Source organism: Lichtheimia ornata, assembly GCF_029851405.1.
Source record: "Lichtheimia ornata isolate CBS 291.66 chromosome Unknown scaffold00030, whole genome shotgun sequence".
NCBI classification, from domain to species: domain Eukaryota; kingdom Fungi; phylum Mucoromycota; class Mucoromycetes; order Mucorales; family Lichtheimiaceae; genus Lichtheimia; species Lichtheimia ornata.
In genome coordinates this window covers 42,351-64,160 of record NW_026695350.1, presented here as the reverse complement: position 1 = coordinate 64,160, position 21,810 = coordinate 42,351, and the positions used below count along the sequence as shown (strand labels likewise).

The 21,810-nt window shown below is 43.2% G+C and overlaps 6 protein-coding genes across 6 annotated transcripts; 4 read left to right on the top strand and 2 right to left on the bottom strand.

The window, feature by feature from the left end:
- Nucleotides 1-3,908: 3,908 nt before the first annotated feature.
- On the top strand, nucleotides 3,909-6,143 carry O0I10_006641 (uncharacterized protein; the record flags this gene model as incomplete). The annotated part of the gene is made up of 7 exons (XM_058486668.1): nucleotides 3,909-4,058; nucleotides 4,120-4,329; nucleotides 4,407-4,550; nucleotides 4,615-4,833; nucleotides 5,001-5,487; nucleotides 5,554-5,640; nucleotides 5,704-6,143. The coding sequence occupies 7 exons, from the start codon at nucleotides 3,909-3,911 to the stop codon at nucleotides 6,141-6,143; spliced, it is 1,737 nt and encodes a 578-aa protein (XP_058342490.1).
- A 1,420-nt stretch (nucleotides 6,144-7,563) lies between these two features.
- On the top strand, nucleotides 7,564-9,631 carry O0I10_006640 (uncharacterized protein; the record flags this gene model as incomplete). Its single annotated transcript, XM_058486667.1, has 2 exons — nucleotides 7,564-8,257; nucleotides 8,325-9,631. 2 exons carry the CDS (start codon nucleotides 7,564-7,566, stop codon nucleotides 9,629-9,631), a joined length of 2,001 nt encoding a protein of 666 aa, XP_058342489.1.
- A 630-nt stretch (nucleotides 9,632-10,261) lies between these two features.
- O0I10_006639 (uncharacterized protein) lies at nucleotides 10,262-12,311 on the top strand (the record flags this gene model as incomplete). The annotated part of the gene is made up of 2 exons (XM_058486666.1): nucleotides 10,262-10,970; nucleotides 11,029-12,311. 2 exons carry the CDS (start codon nucleotides 10,262-10,264, stop codon nucleotides 12,309-12,311), a joined length of 1,992 nt encoding a protein of 663 aa, XP_058342488.1.
- A 3,276-nt stretch (nucleotides 12,312-15,587) lies between these two features.
- On the top strand, nucleotides 15,588-16,034 carry O0I10_006638 (uncharacterized protein; the record flags this gene model as incomplete). Its single annotated transcript, XM_058486665.1, has 1 exon — nucleotides 15,588-16,034. The coding sequence occupies one exon, from the start codon at nucleotides 15,588-15,590 to the stop codon at nucleotides 16,032-16,034; it is 447 nt and encodes a 148-aa protein (XP_058342487.1).
- A 2,387-nt stretch (nucleotides 16,035-18,421) lies between these two features.
- On the bottom strand, nucleotides 18,422-19,054 carry O0I10_006637 (uncharacterized protein; the record flags this gene model as incomplete). Its single annotated transcript, XM_058486664.1, has 1 exon — nucleotides 18,422-19,054. The coding sequence occupies one exon, from the start codon at nucleotides 19,052-19,054 to the stop codon at nucleotides 18,422-18,424; it is 633 nt and encodes a 210-aa protein (XP_058342486.1).
- Nucleotides 19,055-19,078: 24 nt separating this feature from the next.
- Nucleotides 19,079-20,153, bottom strand: O0I10_006636 (uncharacterized protein; the record flags this gene model as incomplete). Its single annotated transcript, XM_058486663.1, has 2 exons — nucleotides 19,079-19,695; nucleotides 19,754-20,153. 2 exons carry the CDS (start codon nucleotides 20,151-20,153, stop codon nucleotides 19,079-19,081), a joined length of 1,017 nt encoding a protein of 338 aa, XP_058342485.1.
- Between the last annotated feature and the right edge of the window lie 1,657 nt (nucleotides 20,154-21,810).

Below are 21,810 nucleotides of genomic sequence, written 5' to 3'. Positions count from 1 at the left end.
GTGGAGGCAAATGGATGGAGGAATATGGAGACTCGATTTTGAGGAAGCACTTGGATGACTAAAGGGTGTCGTGAAGCTTGCCAGCATCCCCTTCAGATTCGTGTCCTGAACTATCTCATGCAGCAAGCAATCCAGCGCACATGCTTGGAGAATTGTCCCTTGAATAAAATGATGACACAGTAAGCAGCTTGAAATAATAACCACCCTTTGCTTTGCAAGCATTCCCTCCCTCGTGTATTCCACCTACCGATGCCTTTGTTCATGCGAAGCATGATAAATCCTTGCCCAATCACACCGCCATAAAGACCATAAAAGTGAATTACTAAATAATCATGCCTTAGTACTTGACAAGCAAAATCAAATGCACGTAAATACACGTACCGGAAAGAGTGGCCGATGAAAAGTATATCCAAACACACCGTGTATCTCCCTAATCCAATACATCGATTGTAAACTCTTGCTGCATGGTCTTGAGACACCTATCTACGAGAGCAAATGTATCAGCCGTATGCCTTGTATCGCTGCGGTACACATACCATGTGTGTTACCATCCAATGTATCCATATCGCTTTGGTATGAGGAAATCCAATGATTGCAATACTTGAGGATCCTGCATTAATCCATTAATCATCCTCCCTTGCCTTGAGTATTACTACTCTTTGTACATACCCATATCCAAGGGTGAGTCATCTTCTCAAGCTCTGTTGTTGCTTTACTGGTATATGATCACGCCACAGGATGAATGTTGCTGCTGTTGAGCACAAGCCGTTCGACAATATAGAATCTCCTTTTGCTGTACACTTTCAAGACATCTTGCTTGCCCCATCAACAGTGCAACCTTTGCCCTTCTTGGAAGAATCTCGTTCCACATTCCTCCACATTCTTGAAATTGTCGACATTCCTGAACCAAAAAAGCTCTAAAAAGCCAGGTATATCAGTATACACAGCGAACAAAGACAACCCTATATTTGCACTCTGCCAACACGTACTCACCTTCATGGACACCCTCTCCCACATGGCGTCTGCTAATGAGCTCTTCCCAATGTCGAATTACGAACGTGTTGTTATCGCATCTGGGCAGAAACAAGAAAGGAGTAGCTGAGTACGTGGAGTACCCTTTTGATGCACACAAATGAAAATGATCCATTTCCATGCACCTTTTCTCAAACAGCACCACCCAACAGCCCCCCCGCTTAGCTGCTTCCATAGCAACCCACATGATTACTATCACTACGTGTGGAACAATGCCTGTTTATTTCATATATAAAAGCTACAACGTATAAAAGAGAAGACTACGTGCTTATAGACATTGTATCATTTATGTAAAAGATGACCATAGTAGATGCGTTTGTATATAAGAAAAGCTTTATTTAATAAAAGTAAACAACTAGCTGTGCCAATTCTTAGCCCATCGATGAAGATGGTTTCCAGGTGCGACCACGAGGAGGTGATTGGCAATCCACACCCGTAGTTTAACGTCTTTTCGGACGGAACAGTTTAGCGCCAAATGTCGGGCGGCACATTAGACGGCATGAGCTGGCCGGAATCGTTTAACGCCAGAAACAGGGCGGAAACATTTTTACGTCGTTTTCAGGACGGAGCACTTTAACACCACTGCCCAGGGTGGAACAATTTTAAGCATTGTCGTGTTCAGGACAATCCTTCTGTCGGCCCCCACCAAAGACCAAATGGTCGTGGTTAGACACCCCCATTCACTTACCTGAAGCAATACCGTGTATATATACATACAAAATACCCAAAGACGTATCAGCACTTATCACTCACCCACTCATACCACCACACAAAAGAAAAAAGGAAAAGAAAACTTACCTTGGAGACCAAGGGAGGAAAGTGCTGCGGAAAGAAAAACGAAGAGTTCGTTTGTCGCCATGGGGTCGTATTTATACGAAAATACGCAACCCCAACCTATTGAGGCGCAGCACGTCTACTTGCCCCATCGTTGGGGCATATGGTTTTGCTTACTTTCTTGTTATCCTACAAGTCGACCTTGCTTGAAATTTTGTATACGATTATAAAACCATGGTTTCTGCATCGAATGGTATAACTCGCATCATGATCCATGGGAATTAGGATATTGTGTGCATGATGTGCTGGTGTCGTAGTGTTCTCTTCTTCTTTCCCACTGCCTCATCATTCTACAGGTAAGCCTGCTCTGAAATCCTGTATTCGGTTATAAAATCATGTATTCTCTACACGTTGGTACCAAAAGCACGACGATCCGTTGGAATCTTGATCTATGATAATGCTTTCGCTTTAGTGGTTTATTGTTCTTTGGTCACTTTCTCATCATTGTGTAGGGCCAAATTTGGCATACAGGTAGGAGAATAGCTTTGCCACGGATGCAGATTAAAAGCGATGGTGATTGAACGCGTTGTTGGTATGACATGTCCACATGGGCTTTGCATCAACCTACACAATCTTCACCTTTGACATCCAACCTTGCCTTAGCCAAACCATCATCAACACGGGCCATTGCGTCGACGTGTTTACGATTTTGGTGTTGATGTGGTGGATAGCTTGCATAATAAAACGATAATAACAAGCCCTGTGGATATAATGTGCAACCGACAAATCACGGCTTATTATATAACAACCCGTGAAGAGCATGATTACTATCATTAGTCTGGGTCATTTCATGGTGTGAATTGATGGTAGGATGTAAACAGGGAACAATTGTATGATGCTGCTGCCCATCATCAACATCATCATCATCTTGAAAAGGGATGATGGAATCTTATAGATAGGTTTGTCCAAAAAGGCTATGCATGTATTCATGGGACTTTAAGAGTTGCACGCAATGGATGTCGTTGGCATGGATACAGTAAGAGCTATTATGGTTGTGATAGTGGTTGGTGATGTGCATCCTTACTTGCTAGCTGTATTATCCAATACATCGGGTCAACATCATATTGTAGAGATTCCAGTGTCATCAATGATAGTGGTTTTGTGGTGGGATGCGGTAGCGTCACTCTGAAAGTGGATGTTGTGGTCTTTTTTGTTCATTGGAGCTACCATGCTCTTGCTGCTCTGAATAACATAAAACACGAGCCAATAAACAAATGATGATTAAATACGCGCAATGGAACATGTGCACTGGTCTGTATAGAGCTATAAAAAGACATCCATCATGGCATACCACCAAGTATCATTCCCATGCTTTATTGATTTTGTTGTAGTGCATTTCGGGATTCAGTGCATATCGCGATATGCCCTAGTGCATTTCAGGATTCCGAAATGCACTGAAATATTTCAGTCCTCAGTAGATACCGAAACGCAAGCATTTTAGGATACATACACCAGCTACTTTTCCACATGTTACGCATCACGTGGCGAATAAAGAAGTAAATAATGCGTACCACGAATAAGTCACCGAAACACGGATATTGTCATACCATACCATATCATGAGAACAACTTACATGATGAAATCTTAGTCATCGTGCCAGTAAAAGTAGTATCATGATGTAGAGAACAACCTTACATAATAAAATCTTTGTCATCTTACCAGTAAAAGTAATAGCAGCGTGATGAGAACAACCTTACATGATGAAATCTTCGTCATCGTACAGTAAAAGCAGTATCATGTGATGAGAACAACCTTACATAATAAAATCTTTGTCATCTTACCAGTAAAAGTAATATCATCTGATGAGAACAACCTTTACATAACAAAATCTTTGTCATCGTATCCCGAATAGATAATTCATGTTACGTTAGGCTAGTAATAGTAGTCATCATATGATTATCGTGATGCGTAAGCATGTAAACCATGTAAGTGGTATATTATACTTTACATAATACGATTTCGGCGTTTAGCTATAAATATCGGCTGATGGCATAAGCGATTGCAACATCGTATTCAAGCTTCCTTTCTTTGCCATATTCAAAATGAACAGCGATACTACTGAGTGCTCGTGGCTGTCAAGAAACAAGTTTCAAGAGCTCCTTGAGCACTACCGGTCATTGGCATCACCTACACGACGAACGAAGGTCTTTATTAATCAGGAGATGTATAATGACATCAAAGGCGTATTGGAGGTATGCTTACCATCAATCGTCCGCTATCGAATTGTGCTAACCATTGCTTGCCTTGGTTAAGGATTCCCGTTACTCTCATCAGCGTGGGAACCGATTTGGTCCCTGGGTGCGAGAACGTTTCAAGCTAACCGTTTTTGCGAATGGTATTACTATCGTTACTCTTCTTCGTGATGAAACAAAGATGATTGCAGTCGAGGAGCAATTGTACAATACAGTCACTCGTGCACATGAAGATTGCAGTCATGGTGGTAGGGATGCAACTTTGCATAAGGTATGATGGTTGGGACTTATTTCTTGGGATAATTGATTATGCCTACAAATGTACCTAACATGTCTACATCTATATAGCTTAAGAACTACATTTATTGCCCAGACAGGTTTGTCCAACTTGTACTTAACCATTGCAGCATTTGTGCAACGACCAATGCGCCCAACGTTACCCAGCGGGCTGCACAAGCAATTCATGCTTCGTCTTTTTTGGAAATTGTTCAGGTATGTCGTAATGCTCAAGTACCAAGGTATCGAATGCTTATCATTCATGTTAATTGTACTATAGATGGATTTGATTGACTATGGTGGAAATGAGACTCCCGATGGCCTACCACGCTATATCCTCCATATCAAGGACCATCGGTCGAAGTTCTCTTGGGCGTATTCTCTTTTGCGAAAGGAATCAAGCGTTGTTGGCAAGAAATTACATGACCTTTTTTGTCTTGTTGGCCCTCCAATCTTTTTACAAAGCGACAACGGCGGCGAGTTTACAGCACAAGCAATGGTAATAGTGACAACGCATGATGTATAATGCATGAGTCGATAACAACATGTTTTTTTTAGAAAGATGAACTCTAATCCAACTGGCCAACCCTTCGCTTTATCAATGGTCGACCACGCCATCCTCAATCGCAAGGCCTGATTGAACGTGGCAATAGAACGCTGGTGCAGAAACTCAACGCCTGGGTTAGCAATCAAAACGCTACCGAGGAAGACCCCAAACATTGGTCTGAAGGTCTAGGGATGGTGGTTTATGCTATGAACACTTCAAGGACCAGAGTTCTCCGTGATACCCCGTATCGCTATTTGTATGGCCAAGATCCTCACCCGGATGATACTGTTAACCAAGAATACATTGACCGGTCCTTAAATGGGCAACATGTGGTGGATGGCGAAGCTGTTGACGCCATCCCTGAAATGGTTGAAGTTTACCAAAGCGGAGAAGGTGATGACGAAAGCCGTTCTCAGGATGTTGCAAATACAATGCTTTCTTCACAAGAAGAGGATACAGAGCCGGAGGATGACGATGGTGGTGATGATGGTAGCCTTGACTCTGGAGAGGATGACGATCATGGTGATGATGGCAATCTTGACTTTGGAGATGATGATGGCAGCATTGGCTTTGGAGACGATGAAGGTGGATCTCATGCATCAAATGGTAAGGGATTAAGTTGCTCATGCTATACTAAATTTCGTTTTTAATTGACACAACCAATTAAACAAGATACCTATTCAAATGCCATTGTTGCCAATACTGCTACAGAACGTCTGCAGGTGGAGGAAGGTCATGGTGTTATTGATGAGACGAGCTGTAAGTCGGTATTATTGTTATGGATACATGCCAAGTGATTTACTAATGACGCCATCAAAACAGCGAACAGTGAATCTGGTGACACCGCAACAGCCCCATTTCTCGAATTGCGTGGTCCCGGCGGCCGTGGATTGATGACCATACCTATTGAAGATGCCGACGGCGTTCGTGGCATCTATGACACCAGCTTTAGATCCAACGTTCGTCATGCCTACCGAATTGGTGTCAATGGTGAACGTGTACCAGTGGAATTGGATGACATTTTGAATAGTGACGATGATCATGGCATTGCACCTCCTTCACCTTTATCATTGTCAAGCACTGAACCATTGGCCCGAAATGAAGAGTTTGATGGCCACGCAAATTCCGAGCACTTTACTAGCAATGATGATCATCAAGATGGTGGCAGCCTTAGTGATGTTTCGATCAATCGCCATAGTGCCATTCGGAATGCAGCAGCAACACACTACAACAACAACGTAGAATCCATTCAACAACAGTAAGTGTACCATTGAAGACCATCATCACCACGTACTCACATTGTGTTATATAAAGGCTACTTGCTAGGCAACCACCAACTCCGCAATATCATGTTGGTGACTACGTGGGAGTGCACATCGACATTCGTGACCGAAGCAAGCGTCACCCAAGGTACCTCCCTTGCATTGTTTATGACGTAGTTGATTTGGAGAATAGCTGTCGTAAGTATAAAGTGCGATGCAAGCATGGCCTGATCCAAACAGCCTACCATGGAAGGGAGCTAAAAGATTTCACGCACCACGAGTTTCATGACTTGGAATCCATTGCAAGGTCACCAATCGACGACAACACGCCAACAATTTCTGTTCGAGAGGCAGCAAGGTTAAGTCGCCAATCGCAAGCACCACCTGTACCTCAAGTATGCAATTGCACCACTGCATGTAAGACCAATCGTTGCCCATGTCGACGCATCAACGCATATTGCAATGATGGTTGCCATCGGGGAACACATTCGGGTTGTACCAATTCCCATGACCGCCACAATGACAATGGCCATAACAAAAGGCGCAAGACACAACGCAAACGCCCAAGTGGTCCTAGACGTATCACACGATCCCATACAACACGGCAAACAAGATCATCAAGACGCCCAGTAGAGCATGTCGCAATACAATGAATGTAGTGCTATCAAGTATTATGGTTACCAGTTTATCATTTTATCATACATAAATATCAGTCCCAATTGTATCCTTGAGTTTTTAAACATGTATGCTTTTCACCTTATTTAACCTTGCGGTGCATACCCTTGCCGGTAAAATGATAACAAAATTACTTGTACGCATCAAAGGAAAACCCAAATGGAAGTCATTTTCAGGAGAGGTTAAAGGTTTTAGATGATCCATGTATTGCAAACAAAAGGAGGTAATGTATTCTGAATATATAGGTGTCACTATCATAAAATGGTAAAGGGGTATATATATGACCAAAATGCCCTAGTGCATTTCGGTATCTGCACTGAGGACTGAAATGCCCTAGTGCATTTCGGAATCCTGAAATGCACTAGGGCATATCGCGATATGCACGGGTCCCGAAATGCACTACAACAATTTCATGCATAGACGTTTTGAAGGTGCTCGCAAAGAACCCAAACAGCGTGGTCATCCTTTCCGATAGCACATGTTACACAAGGATGATGATTTAGACAAGTATCGTTTTCCTCACGGATGGAAGCAAGCAATTAAACAACTATCTTTACGTTTATTGATTTAAATATCTAAAGGGATGGTACAAGAGCCACCGGAAATATCATTGGCAAGGAAAATAGCTGGGTTAAGCGTGCAGCATGGTATGCATGTAAGGTCGTACAGCATTCTTGCTGATCCTCAGCGGCGTCATGTCGCATTGGATATTGTAGTCTCTTTACTCTCCCCCTTTTTCCCACCCATGACTCGCTCAATAGACTCGGCCATCATAGACAACCTACGTGCTTCAGCATCTCAAGGCCAACATGCCCATGTCATTCAGGAGACCTTCGCCATTGGCAACGAATTACAGAATCTTCAACTCCATCTACTCGACATGCGAGCACGATCGTATGTTGCTTGTGCCCAATTCGTCAAAGCCTTGGAGACGACAAGAGCAATGCAACTGATGAATCCAGCGTCAGCACTCGGTTACCTGTGTCAAGGATACATTCATATGGAGCAAGGGCGATACATTGCGGCTACTCATGTGTATGAAAAAGCATTGGCGTGTGTGGACAAGGATGATTTATTGTATGAGACCATCATGACATCCAAAGACAAGGCCATTCAGCAAGGCGAAAAGCGTAGAGACTTTATATGCGGCTTTCCAATGGATATCAGTACTCGTATTATCCAAGAGGTGTTTTCTGATGACAATTATTATCAGCAACGGGAATACGTCATGGTATCATGGGCTTGGTGGCATCGTATCATGGCAACCAATCATCTTGAATTTTCCTTGGATGGTGCTATAGCTTTGGACGAAACGAGTAATATGGTGATCCAGTCTTTCAACTATGTACGAGCGCTTACCTATTACGATGTCGACGCGACATTGAGCCAACTTTTGGAAAAGCATCCCTTCAAACACTTGACAACATTGCATGTAAAGGGTACGAAAGAGATGGGATTCATCGCATTGATGCACCTACTTACGCCATCCTTGTATTCTAAATTTAGGTGCAAGCTCTGAAGAAACGATGGCAGCATTGATGTTGATCGGCACTCAGTTGACGAGATTGATATATGAAAAGCCCCCTTTGGGTCGCAACGACGGTTATACAGTTCGATTGCGAGACGTCTTGGCAACATGTCCCAATTTGGTTTCCTTCAATTGCCAATCAACAATCGACATTTCAGGTCTCCAGCAAACGTATCCAAAGTTACGAACGCTCGAGATGTACACGGTTATTGGAATGGTCGATAATCAGGTCATGATGACGCTGCAGCAACACCTACCTTGTTTGACGATATTGGACATGGCCATCGTAGGCAGATCACAACCGTTGACGGTGGATGATTTATGGTTACCAGCTATACGCCATTTGGGATATGGCGATCGGCCAAGCAAGTATCATCAAAAGCTTACGTTTGAGGAACATGAAGAACAAGGATTGGTCACTCTTTCAATCGCACCTACCAGTCATTTATTCGCCCTTGATGACATTGTACCTCTTGTCATCCATCATCATGCTACACTTCAATTATTGGAGCTCAGGCATCATTGGAATACGATGCGTACAGGAAAAATGAATGACGCCATGCACAACTATCGCGGCATTGCATTTACACGGCTAAAAAAGGTCGTCGTGGATACGCTATCAGAGGACACCAACATCCAATCATACACCAATTTCATCACGTGGATCATTCAGCGTGCACCCTATTTACAAGCAATCACCCTCCACGGCAATACAATGACCAGACAAACATTGAAGGCATTGGTGAAATGTGTTCATCTTCGCAGCGTCGTTTTCAACATGGATCCAGCCCGACGTCCTGATAACCACGATACACTCGTGGCAGAGTTTGTAAGAGACCATGTCAATTATCTGGCGGATAAAGGTGGATCACGTTTAGTACATATGAAAGTACGACTTCATCAAGCAGAGCCTATGCTGATCGACGCCATTCGAGGATTGCAATCTTTGGAGACACTACAATTGGCTACAAGCGACCTCGCACCAGAACCATTTGTTCGTTTTTTCGAATCCCTTCGTCAAGGATGCCACCGCTTGGAAGTTCTCCATATTGAGAATGATGGCGTGATGCCTAACCGTGTCCTATATCAAGTCAGCAGCCTCATCAATCTAACGTATCTTACCATCAGCGGAAACATGCATGAAGCGCAAGCAGGTGTATTGAGCTTACAACGTTGTCGTCATTTACAGCACCTCTCGAGTAATTACCCTATTGATGAGGATATCAAATCCATGATACAAGAGACATTGCCTGATTGTTGTATCGCGGCACCATTACCACATTAGTCATAGGATATCTCACTACGATCCATGTTATATGAAATCCTTCCGTACATAATAAAATGAAGCTGCTTTCGATACCAAAATCAAAAAGGATACAAGTACATACATGTTTGTGCAAAAACGTAAGTAGGAAGACTCCATAGATTAATGATACCCCCATATGCTAGTCAACTTTGTTGTGGCAAGCTGATGATGGTGGTTTTTTTGCAGCTTCTCCCTCCATCATTCGTGGGCATGAATCTTTTTAAGCCATAACAGGCGGCTTTCTTGTTGGTAGCATACATTCCCATAGATAATGCTATCAAAAATTGTTGATAGTCATATATAGCTTTGATAATAAGGAAGCCACCTTCTTCTACTACCACCATAAAGTGCATTGCATGTAGCCATCGCATGACTATAATTGCATGCATGATTATATGACATTCGATTCTTAAATGATCGAGCCATGTAAGCGATGCATGCATCTGGGTCATGGGATCATTTACAGTAACGTATTATTTATTAAACATTGTCATAGTAAAACGGATGATGATGATGATGATGTGTATGCGTAGCGGGTGTTTCCAAAAAGTCCGATCTTCAGGTTTTATAAGGGAGCTCCTTCGCTCTGCCTAATGCAGCTCTTCAAATATGTCTCTCCCAATTTGGAACCATTTATGCCAACAACAACCTACACTCGTTGCAGCCTTCACTGAATGCCATGCAAAACGTGTTCACGATTGCACCATTCAGCTCCATCAGTCGCTCGATTCCATCTTGTCAACTCTGAATCGGCGTGCCATGGCATTGGCAAAGCTTGCCAACTTTGAATCGGCTCTTCGTGATTCCAACGTCATACAGCAACTCTCCCCTTCTTCAGCACTTGGCTACCTGTGTGAATCCACCATTTACAGCGAACAAGGAAAACAGCGTGATGTGATCAACACCTGCAGCAAGGCTCTCACTATGGTTGATACGAAGGATCCTGATTACAGCACATTACAACAAGCCAAGGCCACTGCCGAGCGACATGCCAACATACGTATCGACTTTGTGAGCCAACTTCCTGTTGAGGTTGTCATTACAATACTTGTTCCCATGTTTATGGATTATTACGTGAGCTCTTTGAAGCTATCCCCGTACTTGAATGTGTCGCATCTTTGGCGGGAACGGATTATCCGGGCGCCTGATGGATTACGTTTTACGGTTGAAGACGAGAATGAGGATCATCATTTACAAGTCGTTACGTTTGCACGTCACACCAAAGTATTGCACATTGCCACGTATTTACAAGGAACGTGGTTGAGCGATCTATTCCTGGATAATGACTTTTCCTCGTTGCAAGAGGTGTTCATTGGTGGTAAGTTGTAACCCTGTGTCTTGTTATCCATTTATTAAGCTTTGTGCGTATCTATAAGGGTTTGACGCCGAGGGAGTTTCCGATTTCATCTCTGCATTGGAATCAATCAGCAATACCTTGACGGATCTCACTCTCTTGCTTTGTCGTGGCAATGAATTACGTGTCACGGATATTGTGTCTGCTTGTCCCAATCTCGAATCGCTCAAAGTACATCAGCCTCGCGATGCCGATATCAGCTCTCTTCCGATGACAACATGGCCCAAGATGAAGAATCTATCCATTATCATGGCAGCAAACTACATCAGCCTTGATCACGTGTTGGCGGTTTCAAAGCGATTCCCGTCACTCAAGAATCTTTCACTTTCTATATGCACTGATCTGCAACCAGCGCTCGCAGTTCCCCAACATTTTCCAGCCATGCGAAAATTGGATTGTTTTATATTCGAAGGTGTTGAGATGACCATTTCGGATGATGAAGAATACGAATATGAATATGCAGGGCAACAAGCGATCAACCATCTTCGAATCAAATCCTGGCCGTCCGATCGATACACAACGCACGACCTCAGGACGTTATTGTGCAAGTATCAAGGAACAGTTGTTGAGCTCGAGTGGGCGATGGAATATCATTACAACAAGCCTGAACACCTTTGGAGTATCCAATATCCTTGTCTTAAGAAGCTTACTCTCTGCTCGTCGGGATGGTGGATAGCAAGAAACGCACCGCTACTTGAAGAATTGGAGTTCCGTGTCGATATCGACAATCCAGCCAATAAGATGCTTGCTACAATCCCACCCAATCTGAAAAGGCTGTATATCATGCTTTCTCGTCTTCCTATTACCGATCACCCTGCCGTTGCACATTATTTTCATCGATTGGCTCAGCAAACGCAGTTAACACATCTCTATGTCTCTTTGGGGAACCTGAAGCACGATTACGAATCCATCATCGAGGCGCTTTGTCATTTGCATCATCATCTTGAGAATTTAATCATCAGCTTTCATGACCATTCAGAAGCAACCGACATGGAAGGGCATATTGTTACGATTGTCAAACGATGTTCAAAGTTGAAGTGCCTTCAGATTGCAACCCGAAACGCTCCATCCACCCATACATTGATCGCTATAAGTCAACTTGAGCACCTGCAGCAATTGGCATTTTCTATTCGAGGAGCGGATCAGCAAGAAGGTTTCTGGCAGGCAGTTGAGTCGTTTACCAAACCAAAGTTGATTAAGGTGTTTCCTCAAGACCCTATTCACGATTTGGAAATCACTCGCTTGGCACAACATCGACCCGACATGAGGATCATGGTCCAGGAGGATTTAGAGCTCTTTTATTAAGATTGGCTTTGATCCTTACATACATCAATATTGTTCCCATGATAAGGTACAATAAACGCTTGTGCTATGATTCCTTAATACAATTATCCTCCTACATGTGATGTAACGTGATTCATCCTCGGTCTAGGGATCTTGCTTTTATACGTTGCATCTTATAATGATGAGAGCCCCGTCATTCATTCTGGCACCCCTTGTAAGGCAACAATAGTAAAGCAATGTTGCCATGGAGACATTGGTGGCGGTAGCGGTGTGTATGTTGCATGCATGTATCATTGGCAGTGGCTGATTTCCATGTGTTTGTGTCAAAAGGGTGATATGTCTACTCAGCTTCTCCTTGCTACTTTTACCCGGACCTTACAACAAGCGCGATTTTGGTTCGACATGGGAGCCGCTCATTAGTCAACTCCATATGCGCAAGCGTGTCAATGAAGGTGAGCAACGTGTTGATAGAGTGCAAATGTAGGCTTGTCCTTGTTCGCTGTGTATACTGATATGCGTGTCTTGTCACAGCTGTTGCGGTTCAGTAATGTCGACAATTTCAAGATTGAGGAGGAATGTGGATCGAGATTCTGCTCAAGAACGGCAACGAGTGCTCTGTTGAAGTAGGAAGCTAAGGCGAAGGTGCAAGGTTTGTAGCAAGGCATTGGTTGGCATGGACACCGTTCATTGACGAGCCTATTGGAACTAGCACCAGCATACTTTTATACGGGCGTACCAATCACGTGAGGTCATAGCCGTGCAAGAAGATGAAAGGATACATGGACATCAAGAGATGCAATACATGGTATGGATATACTTTGATGGCCCGTCAAGATGCAGCAACCATGGCAATGTGGACCGTACAAGATTTCCTTGAAGCTGTCCATATGCGAGAAGAGATACCGCTGTGAGCGATTGCATTGATTGTATTGGGATTGGATCAGGATGGTATGGTATGTACAAGTTCCACAATAGCTCTTTGAGGAGAGATGTGCATGGTTGCTGATGGCAGCTCTCTTTGGTTGTATGTCATAGGCTCTTTATCAGTGATCCAAAGTTGAGAACTCGGTTCACTATCATGATTCGCCTCTTGGTTACGACATCGTCGATACCGCTTCTCTTTTTGGCTTGTCTCTGCCCATAGCAATCTTTGGATACAAATGTTTTCATCTTCATGTTCAGCTCTCGAGCGAGACGTTTGACAATCATTAAAGATCACTTGTTATTTGAGATCATGTTTAAAGCATAGTAAAAACTGTAAAGCGGGTCCTTACTCAAAACCTTTCAATGAAGCATGGGCTCGTTTTGGAACCAGCATGCTCAGCATGGTCGAAGCTACCTTGTGTGAAAGTTTCAGGATCGGACTCGTCAATAGCAATTTTTGCATTTGTCGATCCCACCCAAAAAGTTTCAAGAGGTCGACGTCTTTTCATTTTGGCGGGTGGTGACATGGCCAAATTTGAGGTTGTCGAGTTCGATCCTGAACCTTTCACACAAGGTAGTTTCGACCATGCTGAGCACGGTGGTTGCAAAAAGAGCCCATGCTTCATTGTGACATTTTGTGTGATGGTTGTCTTTATGCTGTAAAGATGATGCTATATGACAAAGTCGCCTTTTTCAATTGTCACCCATATAACCACTTATAGTGCAATACCTGGGGAATGGCGTGTTTGGGTAAGAAAGCAAAGAAAACGTGATTAAAAGAGCAATGGATGATATGTATACGCTATGTCACTGTCATTCATACATTGCATGCTATTAGCCAATTCCACCCAATCAAGACCATCATGGATTTGATAACGTATGAAACATGCACCTGCTCCAAAGATTCATTTCCATCATTCAGGTGTCTTGATCCGAGCCAATTTGAGGAAATTATGGCCAAGTAACGGGTACGTCGCATCCAACATGCAACGCATACGGGTGTATCCACAAGAGAAAACCTGGTCTAAGCGTAGCTCATCCAAATCAGCTCGGATCAATGTAATTAAACCATGGATCTGAACCTTGGAGCAGGCGCATTCACCACACGTTGTCAAATCCACAATGGGCTCAATTGGGTGGAATTGGCTTATAGCTCGCAGTATATGAATGGCCGTGATACAGTGTACCCATATCATCCATTGCTCTTTTAATTCTTTTTTCTTTGCTTTCGTATACAAACATCGCCTTTAGCACCTATCTCACTATAAATGTACATATGAGTCACAATTGAAAAAGACCCACCTTTATAATAGCAAAACATACACGCACCTGTAACTCAAAATATCACAATGCTACATGAGCTCTTTTTGGAACCAGCATGCTCAGCATGGTCGAAAGTACCTTGTGTGAAAGGTTCAGGATCAAACTCGTCAATAGCAATTTTTCCATTTGTCGATCCCACCCAAATCGTTTCAAGAGGTCGACGTCTTTTCATTTTGGCGGGTGGTGACATGGCCAAATTTGAGGTTGTCGAGTTCGATCCTGAACCTTTCACACAAGGTAGTTTCGACCATGCTGAGCACGGTGGTTGCAAAAAGAGCTCATGTAGCATTGTGATATTTTGTGTGATGGTTGTCTTTATGCTGTAAAGATGATGCTATATGACAAATTCGCCTTTTTCAATTGTCACCCATATAACCACTTATAGTGCAATAGCTGCACGAGGCCGTGTTTAGGTAAGAAAGCAAAGAAAACAGGATTAAAAGAGCAATGGATGATATATATACGTTATCTCACAGTCATTCATACATTGCTAGCTATGAGCCAATTCCACCCAATCAAGACCATCATGGACTTGATAACGTATGAAAAACGCACTTGCTCCAATGATTCACTTTGGGTGTTTCATTAGATCGATCCGAGCCGATTTGAGGAAATTACAGCCACGTAAAGGGCACATCGCTTCCAACATGCAATGTATACGGGTGTATGGAGTAGAGCAAACCTGGTCGAAGCGTAGCTCATCCAAATCGGCTCGGATCAATATAATTAAACCATGTAGCGGAACCTTGGAGCAGGCACATTCACCACATGTTGTCAAACCCACAATCGGCTCAATTGGGTAGAATTGGTTAATAGCATCCAATCAATGAAGGACCATCAGACACTGAACCCATATCATCCATTGCTCTTCTAATCCTTTTTGCTTGGCGTTCGTATACAAACACCATCAATCGCGCCTATCTCACTATAAATGTACATATGGGTCACAATGGAAAAAGGCCCACCTTTATAATAACAAAACATACACGCACCTGTAACTCGAAAGCTTTCAATGAAGCATGGGCTCGTTTTCCAAACCGCATGCTCAGCATGGTCGAAAGTACCTTGTGTGATAGTATCAAGCTCGAACTCGTCAATAGCAATTTTTGCATTTGTCGATCCCACCCAAAAAGTTTCAAGAGGGCGACCTCTTTTCGTTTGGCGCGTGGTGACATGGCCAAATTTGAGATTGACGGGTTCGATCCTGAAACTGGCACACAAGGTTGCTTGAGCTGGGCTGAGCGCGGTGATTCCAAAAAAGAGCCCATGCTTCATTGTGGCATTTTGAGTTATGGCTGTCATTATGCTGTAGACATGATGCCATATGAAAACGTGTCTTTGTTCATTCCTAGTCGCGTCAATCATACTGTAACAGAGCGGAAGCTGCAGCTGGATCTTTCAGTATTACAAAGACAAGCGGATGCGATCGTGATCGACAACGATGACGAGCCTATATCACTTGCAATTGAAGTACCAACGATAACAACCCTACGGTGAAACAAGATTGAACACACACAACAAAATTACTACCGCGTTTGCCTTTTATTGATACAGTTCGGTATGTCCTATATCATCGTACATGCTTTGGGCTTTGATTAATGGGTGTACAGCTAGAGCTATTGTATGTTTCATCGAGGGTATAGTCCATGGATGTCTAAAGGACGTGATCCTTGCAATTTGGTGAACCATGTTTTTTGTACCTTATTGCTTTGTAGGCATCATTAATCATACATGTTATTCAGCTGCTCACGGACAATAAAACATACCATAGCACAAAGGAACAGATGTGCATTTAACAAATGTTTGTTTTCATCTCCATGTACATGAACGGGCTATGACTATGAAAGCGGGATCGTGCATAATACCATTGTAGCCGATTTTACCAGCATGTGACCATCAAAGGGTTGCGTAAAAAGATGTCATCCATTCATTAATCTTCCCAGGCTGATCATAAAGCGATTGCTTGTGCCAAAGCAATGATCCTGTTCTCGACTACAAAACAATCGGAGGAAGGCGTCCCTGCAATACAAAACAATATCATTGGCGTTAGTGCATCGTAACACAGGATCCATCATGCTCACATGTGGAAGGGATTCCTCGTGATTGAGGCATTTGGTGATGTGGATGATGAATCAATTGAAAGAGATAAGGTATCTATCTACATGTAATGGAGGGAAAAGTGGACTGTGCTTTCCAATCACTACATAAATGGAGATTGTGGTATTGTATTCATGACATGATCAAGCACGCACGGTGAACTGTATTGGAAGAAGTGATATTTAAGGGATCCCTTAATGTCTCACAAGCCAAACCACGTCGCACCCCAAAACATAAAAATGTATCAGCTAAATCCTCCGCGTCATCAGCGGTTCCTTTATTTCCCTTCACTCCAACAACGACACCTTGCTACATACACTTGACCACTCTCACTTTTATTCCTTGTCGACATTCCTCGTCCAGCATTTTGTCATCAGAATTGGTTGTCAGCAAACAATCGTCTCCTGGTTACTCGTCATCTCCACGGCAACGGCTCTTGTTTGGTTTTCCTTGTGCTTGTTTTAGCTTTTTCTTTTTCTCCCAACACTACACAGCTTGCACGTTTGACAATGACACCTCCACTGAAAGCGATTGTAAACATCAGCCACCCCCATTGCGCTTGGTCACAATGTTGGGGTAGATCGCAGTCGTCTTGGTAAGTCCAAAACGTTTCCAAAAGGTATCAATGGCTGATGAAAGTGCTTCCAACAATCGATAGCTTCGTACAGGCTTAGCGTGGCATGGTTACTGGTATTGGTAATTACATGGAATGGGAGAGAACGTTGACAGGATTGGAACTGGGGCTTTTGTTTTAAGGCGCCAACCATCATCATCCTCAAAAGGCACACTTTGAAACATCAAAGCAACTTCATGTAAGTATATGCTTGAGACCTATGTTAACGAATCAGGAATGGGAGCTACTCACAACCTCTCCAGTGGCAAAGCTTGGTGTGATCTTCGTTTGGCTTATGCTGTACTCGATCGTGATGCTTCTTGGATGAAGCGGTTACGTTGCAAGGATTGCTGGTTTTGGAAATCTGGTTATCAATGTGGATGAGCGCTTAGGATTTGTTGCAGCTGATTACCTATGTTTGGATGAAGGATCTTTGGGAATACTGGTAAAAGGTGAAGAAGGTGTTGTACGATTTATCCACGCGCTCTCAGGACATATGCAGGTTGGACGAATTCAGGATGGACATGGGGAGGGATCTTATAGCTGTGACCCTAGAGGAAAATGGGCATTTTCATTTCGCTAGCGATACTATGGTAGTTTTTCGTTTCTAACATAAAAATGGTCAGCGTGAAAATCATAAAGGGTATAAAATGGTTACTGGTTCTGATTGATAGTGGACGTGGCGTCAACCTGAAGTATAAGCGGTTATGGTTTCTCGTTCTCTAAAAAGACTATCTTCGTTGTCCCCATCTCATTTTTGTCACGATTGACGTTGCAATCCAACATCCACCTCAAGTAGGGTCATCCATTGCCCCCAATGCTTATCGTTCGATTCAAATGCACTTCAACCTGCAAATGTATACTACCATTGGCCTGTTTCTTTTTGTACGTGTGCTGTATAGGTAATAGGTATTTCCTTTACTTGCTGATGGTATACCCAAAAGCAAGCAACAGCGGATTTCGCCGTATTTGTGGCATGATCAAGGAATCGTATATACATGTCGGGATGTTATTAGGAATGCGTGAGCACGTTTTTGATAGACTAGCTATGTATTTCAGCAAAGAATGATTTTATTGTATGAGCAAGAGCAGAGCGTAATTGAGATGATAAAAGCTAATAGGGTACATGAAAGCATGGGTGCCTACCAAGCATGAAAGGTGTTTGAGTGGATGATTATTGGTGGGCACTTTGGGTTGTAAATACTAGACATGGAATTTCACTTTTCAATTGAGCAATTGTTTTCAAATCGAATGTCTTCAGCTTTAGCTGTAGTAAATCAAGGTGCCGAAATTCCTTTAGAACTGGAAGCATGCCCTCGGCCATCATATTGCAGACTATGACCAGAGACTTGAGACGCGGATGCTGGGATAAAGGTTGAATCCACTCACCGGGAGGCGAGAAAGAAAAGAAAGTCAATGTAACATTTTCGAGGGATGTGCACCCAAGCGAAAGACGTGCTAGAAGGTTAACCAAGCTACTTGTATCACCGCCATATTGAAGGCATATCTCCAATGACGTGAGCTGCTGTAAGTCTGCAATCAAATGTAGCCAATCACGACTACCCATAAATGCTGTGTCGATAGTGCACTTGATATCTTGGAGTGACGAGTGTACTCCAAGCGTGACATGATGATGAACAAATTCATATTGACCCATATCCCGAGAGGATGCCGAAAGCTCCAAATTGATTCTTTTGACAGGTCGATCGATCAAGGCATGCAGCGTCCTCCCTTTTACACTTCCATAGATAGCCTCAACAAACTCAATATGAGGTGCGTGTAATACAATCCAATCAATAAGATGCATCGCGTGTTGTCCCAAATGACTGAGTTATCGCAAGGAACGCAATCGATCAAGTACAACAGGCTCATGGAGGAGGGAACTGATATACGATATAGAAGACGCAGAGAGCAACACCTCCACCGATTCCAATCTGGTCGCATGCTCCTTTAGAAAGCGTGCAATGCAATCTCCATGAAACAATGATGATTGGATGAACAGCAATCGAATGCCTCTTGAATCTCCTTGCTGAAGTAAAGCATTCTCTGTGTGTGGTGTACCATTCCTATTCCCTAGCAATAGCCGCTGTAGCTGTGGGCATAGCTGAGAAACCTTACTCAAGTCTTCATAGCTGATCATAGGAGTTGTCAAGCGTAGTACATCCAAACATGTGAAATGCTGAATGATACGTGGAACAATAGCCGAATTTGCAGCTTCATACGAAGCATGAAGGTGTCGTAAGGCGGGGTATCCATGATTGTGGTACATGTTGAAAGTGACACTGCTGCCATTATCCAATGTAATATCCAATTGAACAAGCTTGGGACAGTACTGCAACATCTCGAATACTTGGAGGGAGCTCCCCATCATTTTGGATATGATACGCAAGCATTTCAGAGCGGGGATTGATTGAAGCAGCCTCATCCAATGTCCTTGAGAACCTTTTACTGGATGATGAGGTATGAGCAAGTGCTTAGTTGTGTGCGTCACCACCACCACCCTTACCTGTCATTGTCAAATCGTTCAAGGACGAAAGATGTGCATACTGCAGAAGATTGAAAATGGCTTGTTGATTGGACGCTGTTACAGTGAGCGTTTTTATATAGCCTGCCACGGCTTGTACACGCATCCAATCGTCCTTTGTGAAATCCTTGTTACTGCTGATGTAGAAATGAATGCTTTCGTCACTTGCAGCGATTCTTTGGCTCCATGTCGTACACACTGCAAAGTAGGTGTGGCGATTGCGAAGACTCAAGGCTCTATCCTTTTGGTGTATGATCCTGGGAACAATGTTTTCCATCACGATTTCAAACGGCAGCTCGCTGATGAAATCAACTCGTTTGGTGGAGACCACAGCTGATGCGGCAGCACGTGTGGAAGTGTTCATAAGGCGTCCGTAAGACATAAAGAAAATCCTTGCAGAGGGTAATGAGAAAAATGCGGAAAAAGAAGCAGGTTGAGGCTTGGGATTGATTCCGGCGATGTTTGTGTAAATCCTTACGATGCATGATCCGCTCATTCATGTAAACCCCGCGATGCCATAGATGCTCTATCACGCTGGCGATGGTATCATGGTACTTTTTTGTAACTACTCCTCCCATGATTGATGGACATGCCTGTCTTTAAGTTCTATAAACTTGTTTTTGTATTTGCAGAATGCACTACTATAGATACATGAATTGGGGGAAACAATGTCCGTTCAAGCTTTCTTTTTTCTATCCCCATGTCCTTTTTCGTGTTTATTGGATGGCGCATCTTCTATACACACAAACAATGGCATAGTCGCTAAACACTCTTTATGATTTCCCTATTGCTACAGCCAACCGTATACCATGAAGCAGGTTTGTGCATTGAGTAAACGTCAAGATTGGGTTTCATCATACACCAGTGTGTCATCGTAGCCCATGCATAGTGATAGAAACAATGGTTTATTATACACAGCATATGTACAATAAGAAAGTTCACAAATAAAGGCTGCGTAATGCATTATTACAAAGGATCATCAAAACGAGTGAATGTTTGGCAGAGAATAATTTTCAAGTCATGACGTTGTTCCTGAAGATGCCGGATCGCTTCCATTTTGGCTCCACGTGCTGGGTAGATCCGAATACATTTGAGTTGTGAAATGCCTTGAATTGCCTGTCAGAAGCCAGGACGTCCTTATATCACCCCTAGTTAGTGGCGACTTAGAAAATTTCTCCGATTATGCAGCCCCCACTTGAAAATCGACTAAGTCAGCACGCACGCTCCAAATCCAACAGCTTGTTTTTCTTCACAGCCCTCTTTATTCTTCTTGTACAACTACTCGGTTCACGCCTTCCACCACTTGTATACCTTCCTGTCACACTTCAGCCTTCTCCATTGTCACCATTGGCTCCATCTGGAACTCTCCATCTATAAGCATCGCGTGTCCTTGGCTGCTTTCTTGTCACCACACGTCCTTCTCAAACGACACCTTTTTCAACACTCGACACAACCCACGAGTCATACGCTTCTTCACCACTATTGCAATGCACTTTACAAACACATCCTCGTCAACCTCATTCGCTCCATCTTGTTCGCCATCCGCAAACGCCTTGGCACCAGAGCCCCACGCAGCATACCAGCTTGCGTCAAGGCCATACCCGAAGTCGAGGCAATAAAAGGTTTCTTTGCAAGGTTGGTATCATGTTACATGGGGAAGTCGTTATTGGAGACATTATTGGATTGGTATGTGTTGGATGACAGGGTGTAGCTTTGCACAAAGGTACTGTATTGGGGATAGGATGATGGAGATGATTCCATTGAAGATGATGTTGCGTGGTGGTCACGTCTTCTTTTCAACTCGTGTTTTTTATCATCTAGCGCTGGAGACTGCTACGTGACGCTATGGCTATATACAAGAACATGCTTGGGATCGTCTCCAGCCAATTTAGGATACATGACAGGATTAGAATAATGTATGAATGAATAAAGGGCTTGTTAAAGTAAGCATGAAAGTACGCTACGTTCAGAAATGGTTTTCGTGGTACAAAGGAATCATTTTCAACCATTGAAGGACCATCATAAAGCATGAACCTATA